The sequence below is a fragment of the Falco punctatus genome (assembly GCF_963210335.1).
Source record: "Falco punctatus genome assembly, chromosome: 3".
NCBI classification, from domain to species: domain Eukaryota; kingdom Metazoa; phylum Chordata; class Aves; order Falconiformes; family Falconidae; genus Falco; species Falco punctatus.
Window position 1 is genome coordinate 1,331,550 of NC_137582.1, and position 21,294 is coordinate 1,352,843.

Consider the following 21,294-nt stretch of genomic DNA (forward strand, 5'->3'; position numbering starts at 1 on the left):
GAACTAATCCAAGAACACATGTGCAGTTCCAACAGCAGCCCTGAAATAAAACACATAAGCTCTAGAAAACTTTAAAATAATTACCTCCTCCTTCTCCACCAGAGGTTTCACCTCCGCAAGGTGAGCATCCTGGAACTCTGTTGACATGGTCAGTAGCTGATATCTGCAAAGATGAGAAAAGATTTGTTCTCAGCGTGCATCAAAGATTAAATACGGGAACAAAGATGCTCCGCCCAGTCCCCCCCCCCCAGCATCTCAGGTTATGGTTTAAAAGACCTCTGCAAGAAGGTTATGGATCTCTTGTAAAATGCCTCCCTGGTTTATTTGTATACGCAGTCCTGCACAATACAAAATTAAAGAAATATTAAGGCTGCAAGATCAAACAGAAGTTTGACAGCTTCAAAACAAGGAGTGCTGAAGGAAACAGGGCAGGGACTAGTACAGAGAGTGTCATGGAAACTGTCATTTCACAGGTGAAAGGAGGCATAGCCAAATCTGCACAACTGCCTTCTGAGATTAGCTTGAATACTTGACTGATTTTTTGTGTGGGTGTTTTTGGGGGTTTTTTATTTATTTATTTATTGTAATGCAGGCTCCCTCTCCATCGCCAGATCTTTACTCTAAGCAAACTGACCTGGACACTCACTAGCATCACTTTACTCTCAGATCGATGCGCTCCATTCTCTGGGACAGAAACACCTTCCTTGATCTGAACAAACAAACCAGTACCGAGTCAAACAGATACTCCTGGAAGTGGACACCTCATTAGGTGCATGCAATAATGCTATTTTCAAAACTGTCAAAGGAAGGAATAAGATTGCCGTGTCCTACCCTAGGGAAGGACCGGCATCACGATACCATGGGAAGCTTAACCAGGAACACAGCCATGGCCAAAGCCCAGAAGAGGCGACCGCCGAGGCCGGTGGCGCAGCAGGCTGTGCTGCAGGTGCAGTGTGCCTTCTGCATTTGGACCAACAGGCATCTCTGCTCAGCGACAGCACCAGCCCAAACTGGGAGTTAAAAAGAAGAACGGCCTCTTTTCATTCTCTTACCAAAGATAAGGTGCTGGAAACAGAGGGCTGTTCCCTGTGAAGTTTTAGTGAATGACCAGAAACAATTCCCAAAGATACTGAAACTGTTTTAACAGCAAGAGGACAAATTCAAAAGTCAAAGTACATTTGCTACACTTCCTCTGGCCTGCTGGAGAAATACCTATCATGTCCGTTCTGGGCATCTTCAGACAAAATTGGAAATGTATTAACTATGCAACTGTAAAACAAATCAATTAGTTACTTTTTAAGAAAAGTTTTGAATAGTCTCAAGTGAGCTCACAAAGCCAGCCAAAAGGCTGAAACACGTTTAGGAATTATTGACTAAGTATAACTGCAAATATTTTAATTATTAACAGTTTTTCTGAAGATACGCATAAAACTACAGAACAAAATCTAAACCAATTCTTTAAACAATGATTTCCTGCCCCCTGACTTAAATCTGATTTAAGCCAATCAACCCTGTCTACATAAATGACCTGGGGCTCAAGAAGGGCTGTGAAGCCCACAGGAGTATCCAGGAGCCGACAGTGGCAACAGCATCATTTTTACTCTGCCCCATGGGTTAAGTCAATGCACTTCTCCCTGGGCAAAGATGCTCTAGTGAGATGCTAAAGATGCTCTAGTGAGAAAGTGCAAGATGGTTAGATGCTGGAGGAAGCTATGCAGCAGCACGCAGATTAACACAGTTAATCTGCTGAAAAAGCGTTGCTGTTCATGCACACGCAAACACCTTCAGATTTTAGGAACCCTTTTTGTAATTATGCAATTGGGTGGATTTTTGGTAAAGAATTAGACTGGGGATTTTAAGCTTAGAGAAATGCTTCATGAGTATTTAACCCCACCACTTGAGGCATGGGCACAGCAACAAAACTGGCCGCACTGCCAGTAATTTGTTATCCAAATTAAAGGGCATCAGACATACTTAAGTAGTCACATAAGTCAAGACAGAGTTAACTGCCCAGCAGCCACTCTGATCCACTGTTTTTTCCTCCACATTTTCCATTAAGTTTTGCTCATTACAGATTTTAACCATAAAGAACAAGCAAAAAACTACTTTGCCAAAATTGCAAACAACTGCAAGTGACATTTTCAAGTGTCACATATTTTCGCAGTTACAGCCATCTATGTAATCGGACAGTCTACACAGTGAGCAATTGTGCATGGCAGAGAGGGCAAATAAATGCTGCTACAGTATTTGGAGATTAAAAATATTTATATGCAGTTGTACCTAACAAATTGCCTTTTTTTTTTTTTTTTTTTTTTTTTTTGCAATTCAGCAAGTTCTGTCAAGACAGAAGTAACACTTTGATGTTGCACGTAATTCTGCAATAAGGAGTAGAAGTGCAAGAGATTTTTCCATGTTTAGCCTATAGGGGAGAAAAGTTAGAAGCCAGGTCCCCTACAGTTTTCCAGTAAGAAACAACTCAGGGAACAAAGTCACAGCTAGTGTTTGTGGAAGAAAGTTGTTTACATGGGACGGTTTCAGATTTTTAGGGACTCAGAGCACTGACTACAAATGACCAAAAAAAAAACCTGTGCCAAAAAGAACAAGATGGGCACCTTTTATAGCCTTAAAATACAATCCTGTTTTCATAATAGTTCAAAGTTGTTGCTCTACGTTTCCGAAAGAGCCAGCACTAGGAAGTGCTGACCAGCAGATTACACGACTGGCGTAAAGTCTGCTGAACAAAAGCCCAACGTGTACCAAGTTCTCGCTTTTGGAAAGATACCAGATCTTGGAGCCACAAAATGTTTTCAGATCAGGCATTTCCAAGCTCTGCGTTTTCCTTCTCTGCATCAGGAATACCTGAAACATTCCTCCCAAGAAACAACCTTGTCATCAGGCAGCACAACAACACGCTCTTTGTTCACGAGAGCTGGCAAACAAAGCCCTGCTATCGGACAGCGCTGTAAAAAACATCTTATTTTCCAAAGAGAAAAATGCTGGGGAAGTGGTTTTGTACCACCCATGTTCAGCACAAATTTTATAATCTCTAAATAGGTGCTTTGTGCTTCCCCCCGTTATGTGACAGGGTAGCTCAAAGCTACAGTAACTGCGTAACTCTCCTGAATAGATAACCATACAAGCATTCCTTTATACACATTTCAAAGCACTTGCCTCACAGAAGTCTTCAAAACACAAAGTTCATTTGTATCGGCAAGCAGTAGTGTAAAGTTGCCAACTTGGGGAAAACCAATTTTTACTCCACTTGGCCAATTCAGCCTGCTAAGTGGTCCCAAGTTCTCCTCTCTGGGACAAGCCACCTCCAGCCAGTGGACACCCACTACCTTGCACCCAGGTATCTGTTACACTTGCTGCTCAGAGGGTGAAGTTTTAAACCAACTGTACTTCTAACTAAGAAAAAAATACGGCATTTTTGCAGCTGACAAAGTGCTTTAAAACATCGTCTACCTTTGCCAACTAGCAAGAAAGGCATCAAACCAGCCCCTAGGAAGCAAGGGGGGACAAGGGGAAGAGTGAAGTCATCCATGCAATACTATGTTCACTAATTTCATTCAAAGAAGCTTTTCTGCACCCATTCCAGCCCAAACCCACTGCTGCAAAACCACTGGAGCAGGTGTCATAACCAAGGCTAGCAGGTCAGGAATCAATTCTACTGAGCCTGGTTATTTCACTCTTAAAGGTTCAGAATATATCACCTGTCCCTCTGCACCATTGCTGGTGGGACAGTCATTGCTGAAGATTTGTTTCAGCAGTAGGGGGTACAGGATGGATGGGCAACCCGGCTTTGCACAACAGGGAACCCAATTAAGCTAAGAAGCCACACATCAGGCCACCCATCCTCAGACACCAGCAATGTTGCAATTGTAAAGTACCAAATGTTAGGTAGTCCTCATATATGTGACCAAATTCATTCCAAGCAGAGAAATGAAACAAGTTCAAAGACTCCTCATTTTAAACTTTATTCTTCTGAAGATACGCATAAGGTTGTCCAAGCTTGTGCCACGGGGTGCATCATGAGGTACGATGGTTGAATGTCCACAAAGGGCTGGGGAAACTGCTACCAGCACCACAGGGCTTGCCTCTGCCCTCATACTCGTGTTTTTTTATTTACATACTATCACTGAAAACAACAGGAAAATACTCCTGCCTAAGTATTTCATAAAGACAGCAATTTCCTCAAAACAGCTTGTTTAAAACACCGGCAGCAGAGATCATTCTTGAGTACTGACACATGGAAGGGTAACCTCACCAGAGCAGCTCGATGGCATTTCCATCTTTGCAGGCTGAGCAAGCAGGAGGGACAGCAATCACTTTACACGTGGTACTAAGTATTCACGAGCATTTAACAGCAAAGAGGGAGAAGGCCATGGGCACTGTGGGTCAGTCACAGCTCCCAAGCACTGGTGTTGCTGTCTTTGAAGAGAGAGTGACCATACAAGACTGGGCTCCTGGGCCACACGTGGGAGGCGTTTCCAAGCCAGCCACATCACTCTGCACTTTATCCCATGAAAGCCACAAGTGTCTTCAGAGCTCAGGCACCAAAGCAGGTAGAAAGGACAGGGGTGGCAATTTGAGGGTTTGTGTATCTACAGCAGCTGAAAGCACAGTTATAAAGAAGCAAGGATGGAGCAAGCAAAGATGTCTCCAGAGCTCTGCAGAAGCTGATTAGCAAAGATCCCCATCAGTTTCAGGTCAGAAAAATAACCAAGCGGACCAGACCTCAGATAATGAAGCAAGGAAAGTTACTGTGACACTCAAACAGTATGAGCCTTACATATGGTCAATTAGACCTCTTCCAGTCATTTAACAGTAAATGCAGTAAACTAGTCTGGCTGGCCCCGAGACAAAAAACTGTTACTGTAAGCTGGACTGCAGCTTGAAAAAAACTTGTCTCTGTTTAGTGGAGACAAGTGAGTGGTGTGTGTGTGTGGTTACGGTCCACAATGCACACTCATTAGGTGCACTTTACATTTTATAATAAACTTGACAAATGTAATCTTCCTGTTTGTGATTAATTTGAAAATTATGCATTTTGCAAGTATCCAAAACAGTTCATGCATAAGCATCTGCCCACACTTATGCCCGATTTAAGCTACTCTTTGTTACAGGCGCTGGTATCACGAGGTCCTTTGTGTACAGTTACTGATCTTCTCTGACATAGATGCACACAATAAATCACAAAAGAGGTTTTATAGCAGTTCCTCCCCTTTAGAAAAAGCAGGTGACTTGTGAGAGTTAAGTAGCCTCCAACTAAACAGTCTGAGCAACAAGCGTCACAAGTTGAAGATGCTCAACTACCTGGGACTCTGGGTTTCCTTAGCCTCTGATTATACATGATTATCTCTGCAACTGAAGTTAATAACCTGAAACAAAGGAAGCTTGGCAGCATATTCCTTAAATAAACTCAAGTTTCAAATCAGAAAAGGTCAGGAAACAAGGAATTAAATTTCATATCAGGGAACTGAAACAACTACCCTGCCTGGTGGCCTCTGGTTCACAGATGTCCTGCAAATTATCATCACCCAGTCCTCTTCGGGCACAGCACTGCCAATATTCAGTTTAATTATTTTTTTGCTTCTTTTTAACCAATTTGCTTTTATTTCCTTTCAGCCCCGTTTGTGAGCTATTCCACCAGCATGCTTTAGTGAAGGCTCCGGTTGTGAATAAGAGCTAGTATCTGGAAAAGCACACACAAACCTGGGGTTTTTAGGAGCATAATATAGCACACCAGTGATTCGGAGAGCCAAAAATACAAAAGGGCTTAAAGTTTTAGCCATTTTTAAGTTTAGACTTATGCTACGTGCTAATCAATCCGATTAGGAAACTGAAACGTTTTAGCTGAGAACTTGAGCCCTGTGCCAAGGAATGGCCGGTGAAGCTGACGGAGGTGGCTGCAAGGACAGAGCCAGCAGCTGATACGAGTAGATGCTGGGCACACCTGTGCAGTCAGAAAGGCAAGATCACCAGGCTCACCTCCAGTCCTTTTCTTCTGGCTGTGTTTCGCTTGTGAGCAGAGCTGGTGCCTGTAGGGGTACAGAGCTGTTCAGCTGCAATCACCCTGAGGCTGGCCATAGCCTGGAAACTGCCAGCTCCTCAGACCAGGAACTGGTCACTCTTCACAGGTGTGCTACGCTCAGGCAGCCGTACATTGACAGTAGCATCAAAACAAAGCGAGCTGGAACCAGCCCTTCTGTCTACTCCACAGATGTTGAGCAAGAAAACTGTTGCAATGCAGCTTGCACAATCCTCTCGCTGTGGGATGCGGTGAGGAATGTTCCTTGGAAAGCTCAGGGTCCTCCCATGTTCCACAGGAGTAGGAGCTGGATGTGGCCAGGGTTGGTGTGCTAGCCAAAGGACATGGCTGCTGCCCCCATCCTGGGCACCCCCTGTTGTGTCACCCACCCCACCCCCCTCCAGTACAATGAGCAGCTACTTTATTCCTGGCAGGCTGGGAAATGGAGAGCTTGCCATGTCTTAGGGCTTTTTTCCTGTTGTAGCAATCCCTAATACCACTTACACTGTAATATCACAACTCCGTCAGAGACAGATTACAAACTCTAATGAAAGTTCTCCAAAATTTCTTTAGCATCTGGCACCTGAAACTAATGCTGGTCATAACCACTTTTCACAGAGGTATCTCCAATATTGCCAAGTTTCTTTAGGGAGAAATTTAAAAATATTAGTGCCTCCCAGGGTGCTCCAGATACAAAAAGTGCTGTCACCCCATTCCCACTCCTCACGCAGCCACCACTCACCGCCCACATGGCTGCAAACAGTCCGAGGAACGTGACAGTGCAGGGTGGAGGGAGGGGAATTCAGGGCTTCTGCGAGAAATCCTGCATCTGAGTGGCAGCCTAAGTTTGTTTGGAAACACGTTATACCCATTGGTACGGGTGCCAATATTGTCCTTCAGCTCTAAAGGACTCCAGGCTGTGGGTGGCAGCACTGCAGGGTGGGAAGAGCAAGAGCCATCAGCCGCCTTCCCAGGCTTTGTTTTCTTACCCCTCCAAGCCAGCCCGTCTCCTTCCACTGCCCCAGCACCCTCCTAGCATCCTCCCAACACCCTTCTCAGCATTCACCCCACTCCTCCTCCAACTGACTGCAAACAAATCTTAAGCAAAGACGTCGGGGTGATGCACCGGTACAGAACCCGACACCTGCCTCGCACCCGGGTGCTAGGCTGGGCGTGCGCTGGTTAAATAACAAATACTGCAAAGATGCATTAGGCATTTCATAACATGGAAGTGACTGCTTCTGCCACAAAGATTGCAGTCTGAACAGACAAGAAACAAGCTATTGTTCCTGCAGCTCACCAGTGTCAGGCCATGCTCCCCACCCCCTCCTATACTCAATCTCCCATGCTTTAAGAGTTCATAGCTTCTGCCCAGCTGCAACTGCTTCAAAAGTGGGTGGTTCTGTGCAAGTTAGAGGCAAAAACATACTGAGATTATTCCAGAAGGGACAGGCTCATAGTATACTCAGATGAGGAATATTATTTGGCTCTCTAGGTTGCACGCTTGCAAGTATACAGCAGTTTCTTTTCAGATGTTTTGCATTTTCATGTTGATGTTGCAAAGCATACTGAAGTTACAAAACATCACAGTTAAGGTTGAGGATTTATCTTAATTTGCATTTATTCATTAGATCATACTCTATGGGTTACAGCTTCCAAGCAAATATATGACTTGCTCTACCACCTATTAAAACCACTTGCTCATTGCTATTACAAGTTCTGTTTATAACCCCTGACAAAATGTCTGGGCTGAAGTTTTCCATAGTAAGTGTCTCAGGATTTTTGTTTGGTTTTGAGGATCAAAGTATATTTTATGGATATTATTTTGTTCCTGTGAGTTTCCAATCCCCTTTTCTAGGATGACCTTTACATTCTAGACCTTAATGGTGGGCTCAAACTTTGTGCAAATGGCCACTGTGTTAGGGACACATTTTTCTTCTTCCCAAGAAAGTCCCATTATAAAATTACCCAAATTTAACAAGCATTCGTACATGCTGAACTACTAGATTTGGGTAACAGTCTTCCATTGCTTGCAAGCCTCAGCACCTGCAGATACAAAATTGTCTTCCCGAGAGCTGAGCACATTCCTGCCTGTATCGCTGCAGATGGGACTGGGGGAGGGAGCATCTAAGTTAGCACCATCCACTGCCAGAATCCTCCTTGCTTCTCAAAATAAAGACTTTCAAAGTCCTTCAAAGTGGGCAAAAAGCAATTCTTCATGCTCTGCTGACAGTTTTCAAAAACTTACCCATCCATGCTCCAGGTTAGCACCTACTACATCAGGCAGAGAACTTACAGTTGTATCACTTAGGTTGGAGCTATGCATGGCCAAGTTTTCATATAAGATTGCAACTTCATACACAACTTTATTAAATCCTGTATGTTTCACGGGGGGGGGGGGGGGGGGGGGGGGGAAGTGTCCCATGCTCTTAAATTGAATCATCTAGGGAAAAGAATAGTATTTTGAATTCACCATAATATAAAGGGTCATCATAAAACTCTGCAGTGCTTCTGCTTCATAGACTTCATACTTGCATTTCACAGTCACATAACCCAGTATGTTGCAGTTTTGTCCAACGACACAAGTGTATTTTATAACTTAGCATGGATATGACATATATAATACACACAGACCATGTTTAGAGCGCTCTAGAACTACAGCAGTAGGAAAATGACATCACCACCTTTACAAGGTGCACAGCAGCTTCCTGAAGGAAGCAACCCGAAAACGCACAGCGAGAGCAATCCTTCCTTCCTCTGACAGCGCACTTCCCATCTGGACGCTGCTTACCGTGTTCACAGATAAAGGTTCCTTTCAAAGCTGCATTCTGCTGTGCCAGTTACTTTTCTATTTTACCTTATGCCTACCAATAAACTCACATACATATAAAAATATATATTACCACTCTTTTGCTTTGAACACCAGTGCTTCCACCTACAGAGCCTTCAGAAGGGGCGTTACAGCTGAAGATCTTTATCACTCATCTTTTCTTCCCCCAAAATCTGAATTCCTTAAGTTGTAAGAGTAGTGAAATGGCAAGGACAGGAAAAAATAAAAATAACACACAGAAAACCCAAGGGATGGTTGAAAGCATATGGAAAGATTTGTTTTACAGTCAGGTTTTCATGCTGCACTGGGTTCTAAGGTTTGCTCTTTCCATTAATTTTTATATCATCCTTACAGTACTAGCAGAATGGCCTTACACATCCATGGTAGAAAATAAGCTAAAAGAGCCATAGTTTTGAAGCTATGCTTAGTTCAGACAGGAAGCAGCCAGTTAAAGGCTTGGAAAAGTAGTGAATATCCCGTTTTAAAAACAGCACTTGAAGAGGAAGATCTGCACTGACCAACTTCCAGCTACCAAGAGGAAAAAAAAACCCAACAGATGAAAAAGATATATTAAAATTCTGACAATTAACTGAAAGGAAGTAGCACAAAACCCCAAAGAAACATAGGAAACGTGATCAGCCACACAAAATAAGAGCAGTAGAACTGACATACATCCTGCTTTGTACAAACAGATACAGCTGTGGAAAATTTCATCAGCATCGGTAGTCCAGCTGTGCATCAGCAAGCACACTGCGGAGCACCTCTGCATGAGGAACACCCCATTCGACAACAAACCACTGGGCATTATCCAAAGACAACACTGTCATGTCAGCTGGGAAACAAACCAGGCGTGATCCTGCAGCAGCCCTTAGCTAAAAGTAAAACTCATCTCCCTCATCATCCAACACAGCAGCTTGCACAATCGCGTTTGAAACTTGGGTAATTGCAGGCTTTACTTTTTCTTCTTTACGCCACACTCGCCGTGCTGGATTCAGTGTTGACTAATGGTACTGATTCTCATGGATGCTCAGTACTGAGGTTAATTATGTCATAATAACATTTTAACAACACATGATCACATATTCAGGAGATGCTCCGAATGGTTCTTTACTGCTGCTTCAACTCCAGAGCCAAAGGGAATTAACAACCTGCTGACTGGCCCTGCTGAAGTCACCCAGGGCTCTGAATATGATGGATAGGAAAAAAAAGCCACCACCATTTGAGAGAAACATCAAGTTCAATAGCCATTATATTCATAGCCATTGATTTCCAAGAGGCCTAACCCAGATTTTAGCCATCCGTAGCAACACACGCCACCAAACCTGAAAATGGGGTTGCCTCACTCAGCCTTTTACACAGTTTCAGAATATTACCCATGACTTCCCAGTACCAGCAACTAATTTACTTGCAACTTTTGAGACACAGCTTTTGACAGATGGCAGAGGGGTAACTACTGCTCACTTGGCCCACCGGCAGCTGGAGATGCACTCCCCATGCAACGGTCCAGGACAGGTCTTCACCCAGAAGGCTGCAGGGGCAGCACCATCACACAAGAGGTCAACTTACCAATTTAAACCTAAAAGCTGAAGCTAAAGGGCTATCTACATACAACACCATTTATTTAGTGAAACAGTGACAAGACAAAGTGGGCTCTTCTGTACTTCTGCCCGAGATTTCTAGGTGCTGCCACACAACAGGAACGTTCAATGTGAGCAGGCAGCTGGAAGTCATATTTGAGAGTCTCAAGAACCAGCATTTCATCCCCATGAATAGCCACACAGTTGCGCCTCCTGGTTTTTGGAAGGTTTTCCTTTCAAGCGGTCAGACCAGAGCAACTAGAGAACCCCCACTGCATGCTGCTGGGACTGAACTGATTCAGGCCGCTGGTTTCCCAGGCTTGTACTCCCCCCTGACACCAAACAGGCTTTTGCTGCCCTAAGCTGCCAGCTGTACACATGATGTAAACATTGCTGATCCACCACAGTTAGATTCTATTATTTCTGAGAGTTTCACAGTTTCTACTTGTCTTCATTGTGAAGAGCTTCAAGCCAGTTTCACCCCTTCCGTATCTTTTCTTTCACTCTTTGTCTATTTTGAGACAATAAAATGTCTCATTACATATATGCTCCATGTTTTGTGCGACAGATTCTCAGGCTCTAATGAGGTTAACTGAAAAAACAGTATTTTCTATGAGACATTAGAAGTTTGCCAAAATCCCTTAAGCTGGTCATGAGAGGATGTATGTTGCACTTCAGTCAAACAAATTAATCACTTAGGTTTAAAAATCTGAATTAAATAATTTTTCTCACAACAGTTCACTACTAATCCCACCTGAACTACAACAGCAAATTGCTCAACTGCCTTACAACTATTTTTAAGGACCAGGCTCCCATGCCAAACAGGGCATCCCAAGATGCACTGTAAGAATCTCCCCATGTAACAGTCACAGTACAGAAGGGCACATTCAGAGCAGAGCATCTCCCACTGGAGTAGAGAAAACTGGGGAATCATGCTGTTTCTATCAAGAATTCATGCAGAAGATCTGTTGCAATTTTATCATTCCTTTTTTATTTTGGCAAGAACAAAAAAAGCTGTTGTGCAGGGCAGAAACAGAAAAACTTAAGAGTCTGGGGTTTTGGTGGTGCAGATGCTAGTTCTTAAACACTGGCAGGCACATGTGGCAGCCGACCCTCAGCAGTGGGTGACACTTTTTTGGCTATTGCAAAATTGTGTGGCCACCTGACACCGATATCTCTACCCCACTGACACCTTGGGTCAAGTGGCCAGTGAATGTGGGGATCAGTACATAAACCCTTTCTTCTTAAGGGATAAAAATGAAAACCCCAGCTTGTAAGACCTTCTAAACCCCTCTTCCCCAGCCTGGTTTCAAGGCCAGCCACTTTGCAGAGTGCAGACTCAAGGGGATGAGTCCACCTCCCACTCCATTCACCGATGGTAGAAATTTTAGTCCAGAGTTTTCAAATCCAGCTCATTCAGGTATCTGCTAAACTGAAGTGCAAGAAACTCAGATTTAGAAGTTGCAGTCTTCAGTTCCCCAAACCGTTATGCCATGGCATCTGTTCAGTTCAGACTGAAAAATACAAGTACAGAAACCGTACACACCCCAAGTAGTCTCTTATCACTGCATTAAAACCTGTTTTCACTGCATCTGTGTTTTCCATGTCAAAATACACACCAGTTCCTCCTGAATATATTAATGTATTCTTCTTCTTCAAGGACACAGAGCTTATTAGTACTCTGGGAACTGTACAAACCTTTTAAGGAACACTACTTTTGTTGCTCCTACTCCTGAGTTTTACCATTTTACCCACAGTCATTAAATTCCTGCTGTGCATAGGACACCGTACAGCATTAGCTGCCTGCTGTTTACTCAAGCACTTGTGATAAAAACACAGTCACTTTATGTCAAACTACGTTAGACTGGTTAAAAAAAAAAAGCACAAAATTAGAAAGAAAAAAAACGTTCCCAGAGCCAAGTTCCAAGTGCACCAGCTTAATGCCACTGGCTGAAGTTTTGATCTAAGTTATGACTGCAACAGCTAAGACTAAAAACAGCAAGGCAGGCTTCTTCAAGTTGAGTCACCATCCCAGGAATTATTTAGAAGATGTGTAGATGTGGCACTGGTGGACATGGTTTAGTGGTGGCCTTGGCAGTGCTGGGTTAACCATTGGACTCCATGATCTTAAAGGTCTTTTCAGACCCAAATGATTCTATGATTCTCTGTTTATCTGAAGCATTCGATAAGCTCCTGTTTACAGGCTGTTCCCATTGCTTGCTCTCAACAGTGAGTTCTCCAGCAGCTGTTTAGCTTTGACACACTTGGACATGCAAAAAAAAAGTTGACAAAAAGCCAGAGGAAGTCCAAACAGCGCAACACCTTGCAGAGAATCTGGACAGAAGGCTTCAGGTTGCCTTTGACCTCTTCCATACCACTACAACTGCATTTTCTAGGTTCAAAATACAGTTCCTATTTAAACAGAAAACTGAGGAGAAAAACATCCAAATAACATAGTTGGTAAACACTTCTACCTGAAGCCTAAGAGCATGCTATCCTGGGGATGGGGGGCAAAGTCAGGCACTGTGGGCTTGATAAACAGTGAGCAAGTGTTTCCATAGGAAAACCGTAACACAACACAAAGCGTTAACCAGAACATCCTCCTAAGCACAAGTGAAATCACTTACTTCATCGGACCCAGTACGCGGCTGTGCCTGCGCTACAAACACTGCTGTGCAGCGCTCTGGACCCGAAAGCAGGGAGAGCAAACCGCACCTACCATCACACAGGCGGGCAACAACCCCACTGAGACAGCTCACTGGGAAAGGCTGGACAACCAGTCAAGCCTGTCCTCTGCTCCAAAGCCAACGCAGAGCGGCGGGAGCAGAGACAGAAGCAACAAGCGAGCAGCGGCAGCCAACTTCCGTAGGACAAGGACGTGCCTCGGCCCCACAGCCGCCTTCAGCCCAGCCCGGCCCGCCGCAGCCGCCCCCCGCAGCCAGGAGGGCCGGGGTACCCGGGCACCCCGCTCGCTGCCCCCTCGGCCGGCAAAGCCCAGCTCGGACAGAGGCGGGGAAAGGGGGGGGGGGGGGGGTGAGGGGGGTGTCACCATAAGGACCAGAAAAGGGGTGATGCAAGCACGCGCCCCCGAGGGGGCTGCCAGGTCTACGGGGGTGGGTGGGTAGGTGGATGGATGTGTGCGTGGGTAGGTAGGACGGAGGGAGCCTCCCTTACCTGCCACGATACTGTTCTGCCACCACCGCCGCGTCCCAACCACCGCCCGTCTGCTGCCGCGGGGCGGATTTATAGCCCGCGCCCCGCCCGCCGGGCGGCGCTGCCCGCTGCTGCCGCCGCCGCCGCCTCCCCGCCGGGAGCACGGGGCGGGCCGCCTCCCGTTTCGGGGCTCCGCCTGGCTGTCCCCGCGCCCCACGGCTCCCCCAGTCGCCCGCAGGCTTTTACGGCGGCTGCAGCGTGGATGCCCGGTCTGCACGGGGTCTCTGAATATCAGCGAGGAACAGCCGCCAGCCCAGGTCCCCCTTTCATCCAGGTCGCGCAGCCCGGCTGGGGGGACACTCACCCCTGGCATCCCCTTCCTGGGCGAGCCCTGGGAGCATTGAGCGGCCGAGACCGGCCACCCTGCTTCCCGAAGCGTTACCGGGCCGATAACAAGGGGGTTCGCCCCAGTTCGGCGGGGAGAGGCCAGCGTGTGCAAAGGGGTTTGCCCTAGGACCGAAAGAGCAGCAGTCTTGGGAAAAGCTCAGCAAAGGATCGCGACAGCAGGGTCCTGGCACAGGTGGTCAAAATTGTGCAGATGTATGCACTGCTGCAGAAAAATAAGGCTATTTACCAGATCCTGAATTGCGAAATTGTACACTCATATATTAACGTGACCACTAGGAAAGAATTCTGATTGCAGTAGAAAGAAAATGCCTTCACACATTTCTGATGAAGTTCAGAGGGTGCAGCGGGTGCTGCACCATGCTGTGTGAGTTTCCCAGCAAACAGTTCTTTGGCAAGAAGCGCAGCTAATCGTTTATTCCAAAAAGAGGCCCCAGCCTGCTGAGTAAAGAATATCTCTATATACACAGTTCTGCGTGTAGCCACCCGCTAAGGGGACGGTTAAACTGTGACAGCCTGAGCTGCTTTTTCTGTGGCTTTTCTGTAAAACACGCCCATATGTGTGATTTCACTCAACAACCTCACTTTTACGGCAGCTTACTGTGACCCAAATGATGAAATCCACAGCATGTTTTCATTCTCCCTTATGCAGTGGCCTGAAGAGGAAATCAGAAATTCCTGAAACTCTGAAACTGTTCCTCTGTTTTCTCAGCTATACAATAAGTTTATTAAGTCTAGTCTATAAAAGCTTGCTGCTGTTCAGATGCATACTGGCTTCTCTCGTCCTAACCCAGCTTCTGCACCTGAGTCAGAAAGTGCTGCCTTTGGAAAAAGAACCCTGGAAGCCTGGTTCCCGTTTCACCATGAAATAATGGGAGACCATGTTGTGTAGCAATAACTATTACGAAGAGTAGAATAAAGGAAATTTCTTACCATGTTTTCTTGCTTCTGATTAGTTAATGTCCGGAAGGATGAAAAGTATTGCTAAAACAACACAAGAGAAGCATTTGTCATTCTAAGACAATGCTGCTCTGTTTGTGCTTGGTTTTTTGAATCATTATTGTCTGACCTTTTTCATACTTATTTTAAACTGTGTGGCCAGGTAACCAATGAAACCGTCACAACTAATTTCATTTCCAACTGATCCTATTTTGAAGTCGTATCTTCAAAACTGTGTCATCAGATCACTGGCTTGCTATGTTTGTTGTGGAAGATCTGTCTAGCTCAGTGTACCGGAGTTATGGAACGAGTGCAAGCACTAGAACCAGAGGATGGGCTTGACTAATTTTCCAGCAGATTAATCCTTCCTTCATCTGATCATGAAACAAAATCCTAGCTCAGAAACATTCAGTCCTTCAGAAAACAGATCTGGGTCAGTGTCTGAACTGTGTGGTTTGGCCCATCCTCAAGTGGTTTTTCAGTCTGCTGTGCTTGGCTGCTTTTTGGGGAAGGGGCTGAAAGCTCCAGAGATTCAAATGGAATGAGCTGTTCCCCGTGCACTAAATTCAGACTTTTGCAGTAAAAACAAATACTGAGTGTGGAATGAACTGGAGAACTGGAATAAAGTGTTTTCTTTTGCTTTGACCTTTGCATTTTGTTTTCTTATTTAGATCACATGCAGTGTTGGACCCTCAAAAATATTGCAGACAGGCAGGTAGAAGCCCCCAGGAGTCAGTAGCTGCTAGCCCACATGAGTAGGAAAGCCTGGAAATGTATGAATCCAAACCGAGCCTTCATGCGCTCAATCACACTTCCTAGCTATTTTGCTAGCTATGACATAGTGATTTACGGTGTCTTTTGAGGGTGATTGGTGGATTGCAAAAGAAAATGAAGTCATTCCAAAAATCCAAGTATTTTACTATGTGAAGATGTAATTGCTAACGTTTGCACTCAGAGAGCCAAACCCTGCCATGTGCCAGAAAGGAGCACAGCTGAAAGCTTGGGGAACGTCATTCCCCTCTGCCTGAAAGAGTCTACATGGAAGACAGGTAGGGAAAACAGGAGTTTCAAGTCTTAATTTGCCAGAGTGGCACCACTGACACTGCAGCAGCCTCTGTGAGTTTTCACCCTGTGCTGGGCTGCACGACTGCTCACGCCACACTCCCATAGCAGCTGAGTGGCTCACGTACCAGTATCTGTACGTGTACAGGCGTGTGTACTTTAGGAACCACTTGCTAGAGAGGCAAGATAAGCTGCCACCCACGTGGGCCCACTGGAAATCTAAGGAGTGCTTCTACTGTAAATATTATTTTATTTAATAAACCAGCTCTATGCAGCTGGCATGCACTTGTCCTTTTCAGAAGAGCATCTCTACAGGGGGTGGCTGCCCAGCCACAGACGTCCATTCCTCTACCAGCGAATGGGCTGTTCAAATGAACCGGAAAGCACAACCCCTCTCCAGTGCTCTCTGTGGCTTTCATTTGAGATCACAACATAGGTCTCAGAGATTTTTAAGAGTGAAGTAAACAAGTACGTGATTTATTCTTTCATTTTGTTTTACTAAACTGGGTTATTGTGGGTATGCACACACACAAAGACACATTGGCACTGATAAGGGAAATGGCATACTTTCATGCTAGAGAAAGACTGGTCATACGTGCTGAGCAGAAACCTGCCTATTTGTTCCAATACCTGGAAGTAACAATATTTCAGCATTTGAATAGGACTTCAAAACCATTAACTAATCAATGCTTATAAGGCTCCGGTGGAGAGAGGGTCGTGCAAATGAAGAATCACCAGAGCAGAGACTTGATCCAAAGGCCACTGAAGAGCAGCGGTTCCATCTATTTCAGTGCTATGGAAACAGATTTTAATTACAAGACTGTTCTTCTCTCCTTTGACATTATATTTCTTGCCATGCCAGCATTAAGAGAGGAAATGTCAGTTGTTGTGCTGCAGCAGCAAAGAAGGAAAAAGAGTTGAATAAAGTAGGAGTGCAGCATTATTTTTTGCAAAAAACATTGTGCATTTCTTTAGAAAGATTTCTGCACACTGTTTACATTTAAGCAGTGGTAATATTATTAGTCATTGCAGAAGTTAACTGGGTGTTCCCTTTTTCTTACTAACAATACAGCAGGGATAATTTTGGATTAAGTTACATGTTTTATGAAAAATATACTTGATGTTTGCTGACTCATGTCAAAAGAATTCCCTCTGTGACCCATCTACTATCACACCCCATCCACTGGGAATTTTATTCTACTACAGCCTTTTGTTGTTGCCTTTGGATCCCTTGATGATGCTGACATGTAGCCATATGGATTGGTTATCCCTCCAAAAATTATCCAATGCAGTTTTGAACCAAGGGCAATGACCTCAATAAAAATATAAATAAATAACACCACAGGCTGCAGATTCACATGCCCTTGTCAGAGGTTTGCCTGATATTATTCATATCCCCACATAAGTACTAATTTCCAGTTTGGAAACTGCTTTTGGCAAGTTTATCTGCTTCAGCAAAAGCATAGATGTGGGGTGAGTCATTTAGTTGGTCTTGCAATACAAACTTCCTGCCATTTGCAAAGGAAGCAGACTTGTTTAATGTATTTTGGAAGACCAGGGTTCATCTGTAAGTTCATTTGATGGATGGAGGGGATGGGGGTTTGCTTTTGTTTTGCTTTGTTTTGTTTTGAATAGGTATGTCCCTTCAGGAGGATTTTGGTGGAGGGTTTTACCAAGGGGAACATTTCTGCAGGAAGTTCTGGGGTGGAATCTTTGAGCTAAATCCACAGCAGGACTGAGCTGTGGAGCGACAGGGCTGCCTGGCCCCGCATTTGCCGCTCAGGCTTTCAGTCTAATGCACGCAGACAACTAAGTGCCTGAGAACTGGGTTTCTGAGAAGTCAACGTGATGAGTGGTAAATGTTAAAGCTAGCCAAGAGAAAAAGCCAAGAGAGACAAGGACTAAAATAGATTTTACGTTTATTTCCACATAAGGTTTTTGACTGAGAGTTCTCTCTGAGAGACAAATACCTATGGTCAGCGAGTGCTTTCTCTGGTACCACTTCACAGTCTGTAACCCACAGACAGTGCAGGCATCTGAGGGACTCGCGTTTAGATACTGTGCTTAGTCAGCTGCGTTTGAGCACAGGTCTTCTGCTTACCAGGAAAAAGTCTTAACCACAGTTTACAGGGTCATTATACACCCATTGCACATTTTGCTTGCATTTCTCCTGTCGGAGCTAATGCACTTTGTAAAAACAATGGCAGTTCATCAATCCAGGCAGGAAAAAGGAAGAATTTGGTTCTACAGCTCACAGATGTCATTGTGAAGGCGGAGAGATAGTAGTTTCATATCCCTGCTACAGCTGGAAGGGGAATTGGGACTGGCCATATACTTCCACTGCTCCTCCAAACAGAAAAGACTCACATTATAATATCTAGATTAAAACCTGTCTCTCGCACCAAGAACTCACAAAGAGAGCCATCATTTTCAAAGCTGTCTTTTGTGCAAAGATGAAGCCATGAGGGACTCTGAAACTTGCATGGAGTAAGACAGAAGGGAAGAATTCCCAACTAGGGTTACAGTTAAGATCTAGAGCAATTCCTCTTCCAAGGATGACAGTGGTTTCACACACATCAGGTGGCAAAGTGCTTCCTGATTTGGTGGCAGCCCAACAGGGGTTTTGAAGATCTCAGTGGCGTCTGCATTTCAAACTAAGGAGGTTCAGGTGAATTCAGCTTGCACATTCGTAACAACCAAAGTGCAATGACTACCGCTAATTATCTGTCCTGATGTAGTTGCAATTTATCTACTCAGAGGGGTTCTTTGTGTTTCGCTCCTTTGTCACCTGCCTGCCACTGGGCAGAGGAAGCAGTACAGTACACCATGGCTCATGAAGATCCCCGTAATTGCTAATGGCCCCAGCATGATGTGTGTGTCTTGTTTGCCCAATGGTTGAAACAGAAAGCTATTTGGGGCTGCTGGGAGATCAAAGAATTAGCTTTATAGGTATCTGATAGCCCCCTGCATAAGTTTATTTAGTCCTTCTGGAGGAACGTTGCACTCTTCAGACCTGTCCACCTGTTAAACACACACGTACACACCTGTATGTACAATCATATAGAGCTTGTTTCTTTAGGGATCTATACTAAAAATACAGATAAATACAATAAGTTCCCTTACAGGTGTAGCTCTACTGAGCTGGCATGAGATATTACTCTTTTTTTTATTCATGTTGATTTTTTTCATAGCCAGCTATGAGCAGGCAAGGAAGTAGAGGGACCTGTTTTAACTGTGAACTGGAAGCAGTGTCATAAGCCTACACAGCAGTCAGAGGCAAGAGAAATGGAGCGCTGAAAGACTGTAAACTAGGGGGGATTTTCCTCAACTGTCTCAGAGGTAGGTGGTCTTCTCCATCCCATTCCTGACAGGAAACTTTACGTTTATTGGAAAGGGTTTACTCTGGCTAAAGACAGCCAGGTAGCAAGTACTGCCTTCAGCATTAACAACTATCCTTTGACATTTCTTTTCTTTCCAAAATGACCCACAAGAAGACAGGCCTCACACAGGTCATTGATTCAGTTTCTGAAGCACTGGATGAGTAAAGAACTTAGCAGAACCCAACTGATGCTCACAGGTGCTCATCTACAACTTCTTGCATTTATAATCCTCCCTCAGTCTGCCTGGCCAACACCTTGGGGTGTCAGGGCTCTCCATCCCCATTCACTAAGTGGGGAGAATCTGACCAGCAATTGCAACCGCTTTTGTCTGCTGCAAATTCAATGCAAGTTTAAAGAAGCACTTTTATAAAAGCTTGTAGTTTATACAAACTTTCATAAAAGCTGCTTTCACATACTAGAAAACAAGGATTCTATATACTTGAGCATTATGAGGAAAACCCTTCTTACATCCACCCTAGAGGCACAGCATGAGGGAGTTCAAACAGAACTCATTTGGGGCCTGCACAAGCAACTTGAAGGAGACTTTAAGTCATTTATGTCAGACAGACTTTGCAGCAACCTGTTCTTTAGCAAAAAGGTATGACCAAGGAGGTGCTGGCTACGAGTGTGTGCTCTGATAAATTATGCCATTCGAAGCAAGAGATCACAGGACTTTGAAGCCACCAGAAAATCTCCTGTTTCCACTTTGTTGCGGGTCACATCAGCTGATATGCCTGCAACTCCTGTGCCGACCAGGGAAGAAGGCACCAAAGGCAATTTGGCATCTTTTTGATTCTCTGTGGTCACTATTTGTCTGAACAGAATTGCTCCAAAACTGAAGTTCAGGTGCCTCACTCTCTCCCTTTAGTCCCTATCTTTAGTTATTTTTTATTATATCTTTATATATATTATCTATATTATTATCTTTAGTTATTTTTAAAGAAGTTCCTCTACCAGCTAGAAATCTGGGAAGAATGTCCCTCCTCATCACCTCCTTCTCCCACTCGCTCTGGCTGAGGCGTTGCCGCACACTCAACTACATAGCCACAGGTGCATGCGTGTGTACCAGAATCTTTCCCATTCCCTTTTTCACAGCCTTTCTGAAGGAACACCCAAGTCACATCTCAGCTGAACTTTTGAACCCCCCAAGGCTAAGAAAGCTTGAATACAAGCAAAAACATGCTGGTGGGTGCCTATCGGTTTGAAGAGCAGCTAAGCAACTACAAGTCAGACCTCTGTCTTCACTTATGTCTGATAAAGAAGAGCTGGTAAAAGGCCTGATCGTTGTCTAATCTTCCTAATGTAGTAATGTCGTATGTGTTCTGCTTGAAAATGCACTTAAAAGTATATGTCCTTTTGCCTTGAGCACACATTTACATAGCAATAACACAGCCAAGCAATTAACTAAAAGAAAGTCTGGTTCTGCAAGACCCTAAATGACATGTATCAGTTGCAATCAGTTAGACGACTACAGTTTTCTAAAGATTTTTTTTCTTATAAATCCTGCTCTTACAGCTTTGAACCCAAAGTTAAAGAAGCACAAAGTAATTTTGCGCATTGGCACTGTGTACTCAGGGCTGACCACTCCAACAGGCCTGGGACCACCTGGGACCACGTTCATGGTCTTGTGCTCCTGTGCATAAAATACAAACACCTATCAAACATATACCTCAGATTTCTCCCCTGTCTTGTGTTGAGGCAGAGAAGATGGATGTTGGCTCACTTCTTACAGAAGTTTTAAAGAGGCTGCCATAGAGACTGGACACTAACAGCAGGTTTTGATTGCAGTCCGCTCCAGGGGTCACTTTAGGCATCATTTGACAAAGACCGGGAGTGCCACCTTAGGACAAAGTAATGGAGGGAGTAGAGGACAGGAGAAGAGAGCAATAGGTAAGCTGAGTGCAGCTCTTGCAGCAA

At 44.6% G+C, this 21,294-nt stretch overlaps 1 protein-coding gene across 2 annotated transcripts in view; it reads right to left on the reverse strand.

The window, feature by feature from the left end:
* NDRG1 (N-myc downstream regulated 1) overlaps nt 1–21,294 on the reverse strand; it is a 74,407-nt gene that overhangs the window by 26,361 nt on the left and 26,752 nt on the right. The window contains exons 1-2 of one of the 2 annotated variants that reach the window (XM_080377885.1): nt 13,613–13,744; nt 85–163 (exon numbers count right to left, since the gene is read on the reverse strand). In XM_080377885.1, the coding sequence (XP_080234011.1) occupies nt 85–147 (63 nt within the window). In that variant the 5' untranslated portion in view covers nt 148–163; nt 13,613–13,744. Of the gene's footprint in view, nt 1–84; nt 164–13,612; nt 13,745–21,294 lie in introns of those variants that run through there. The other variant, XM_080377883.1, reaches the window with a different exon arrangement.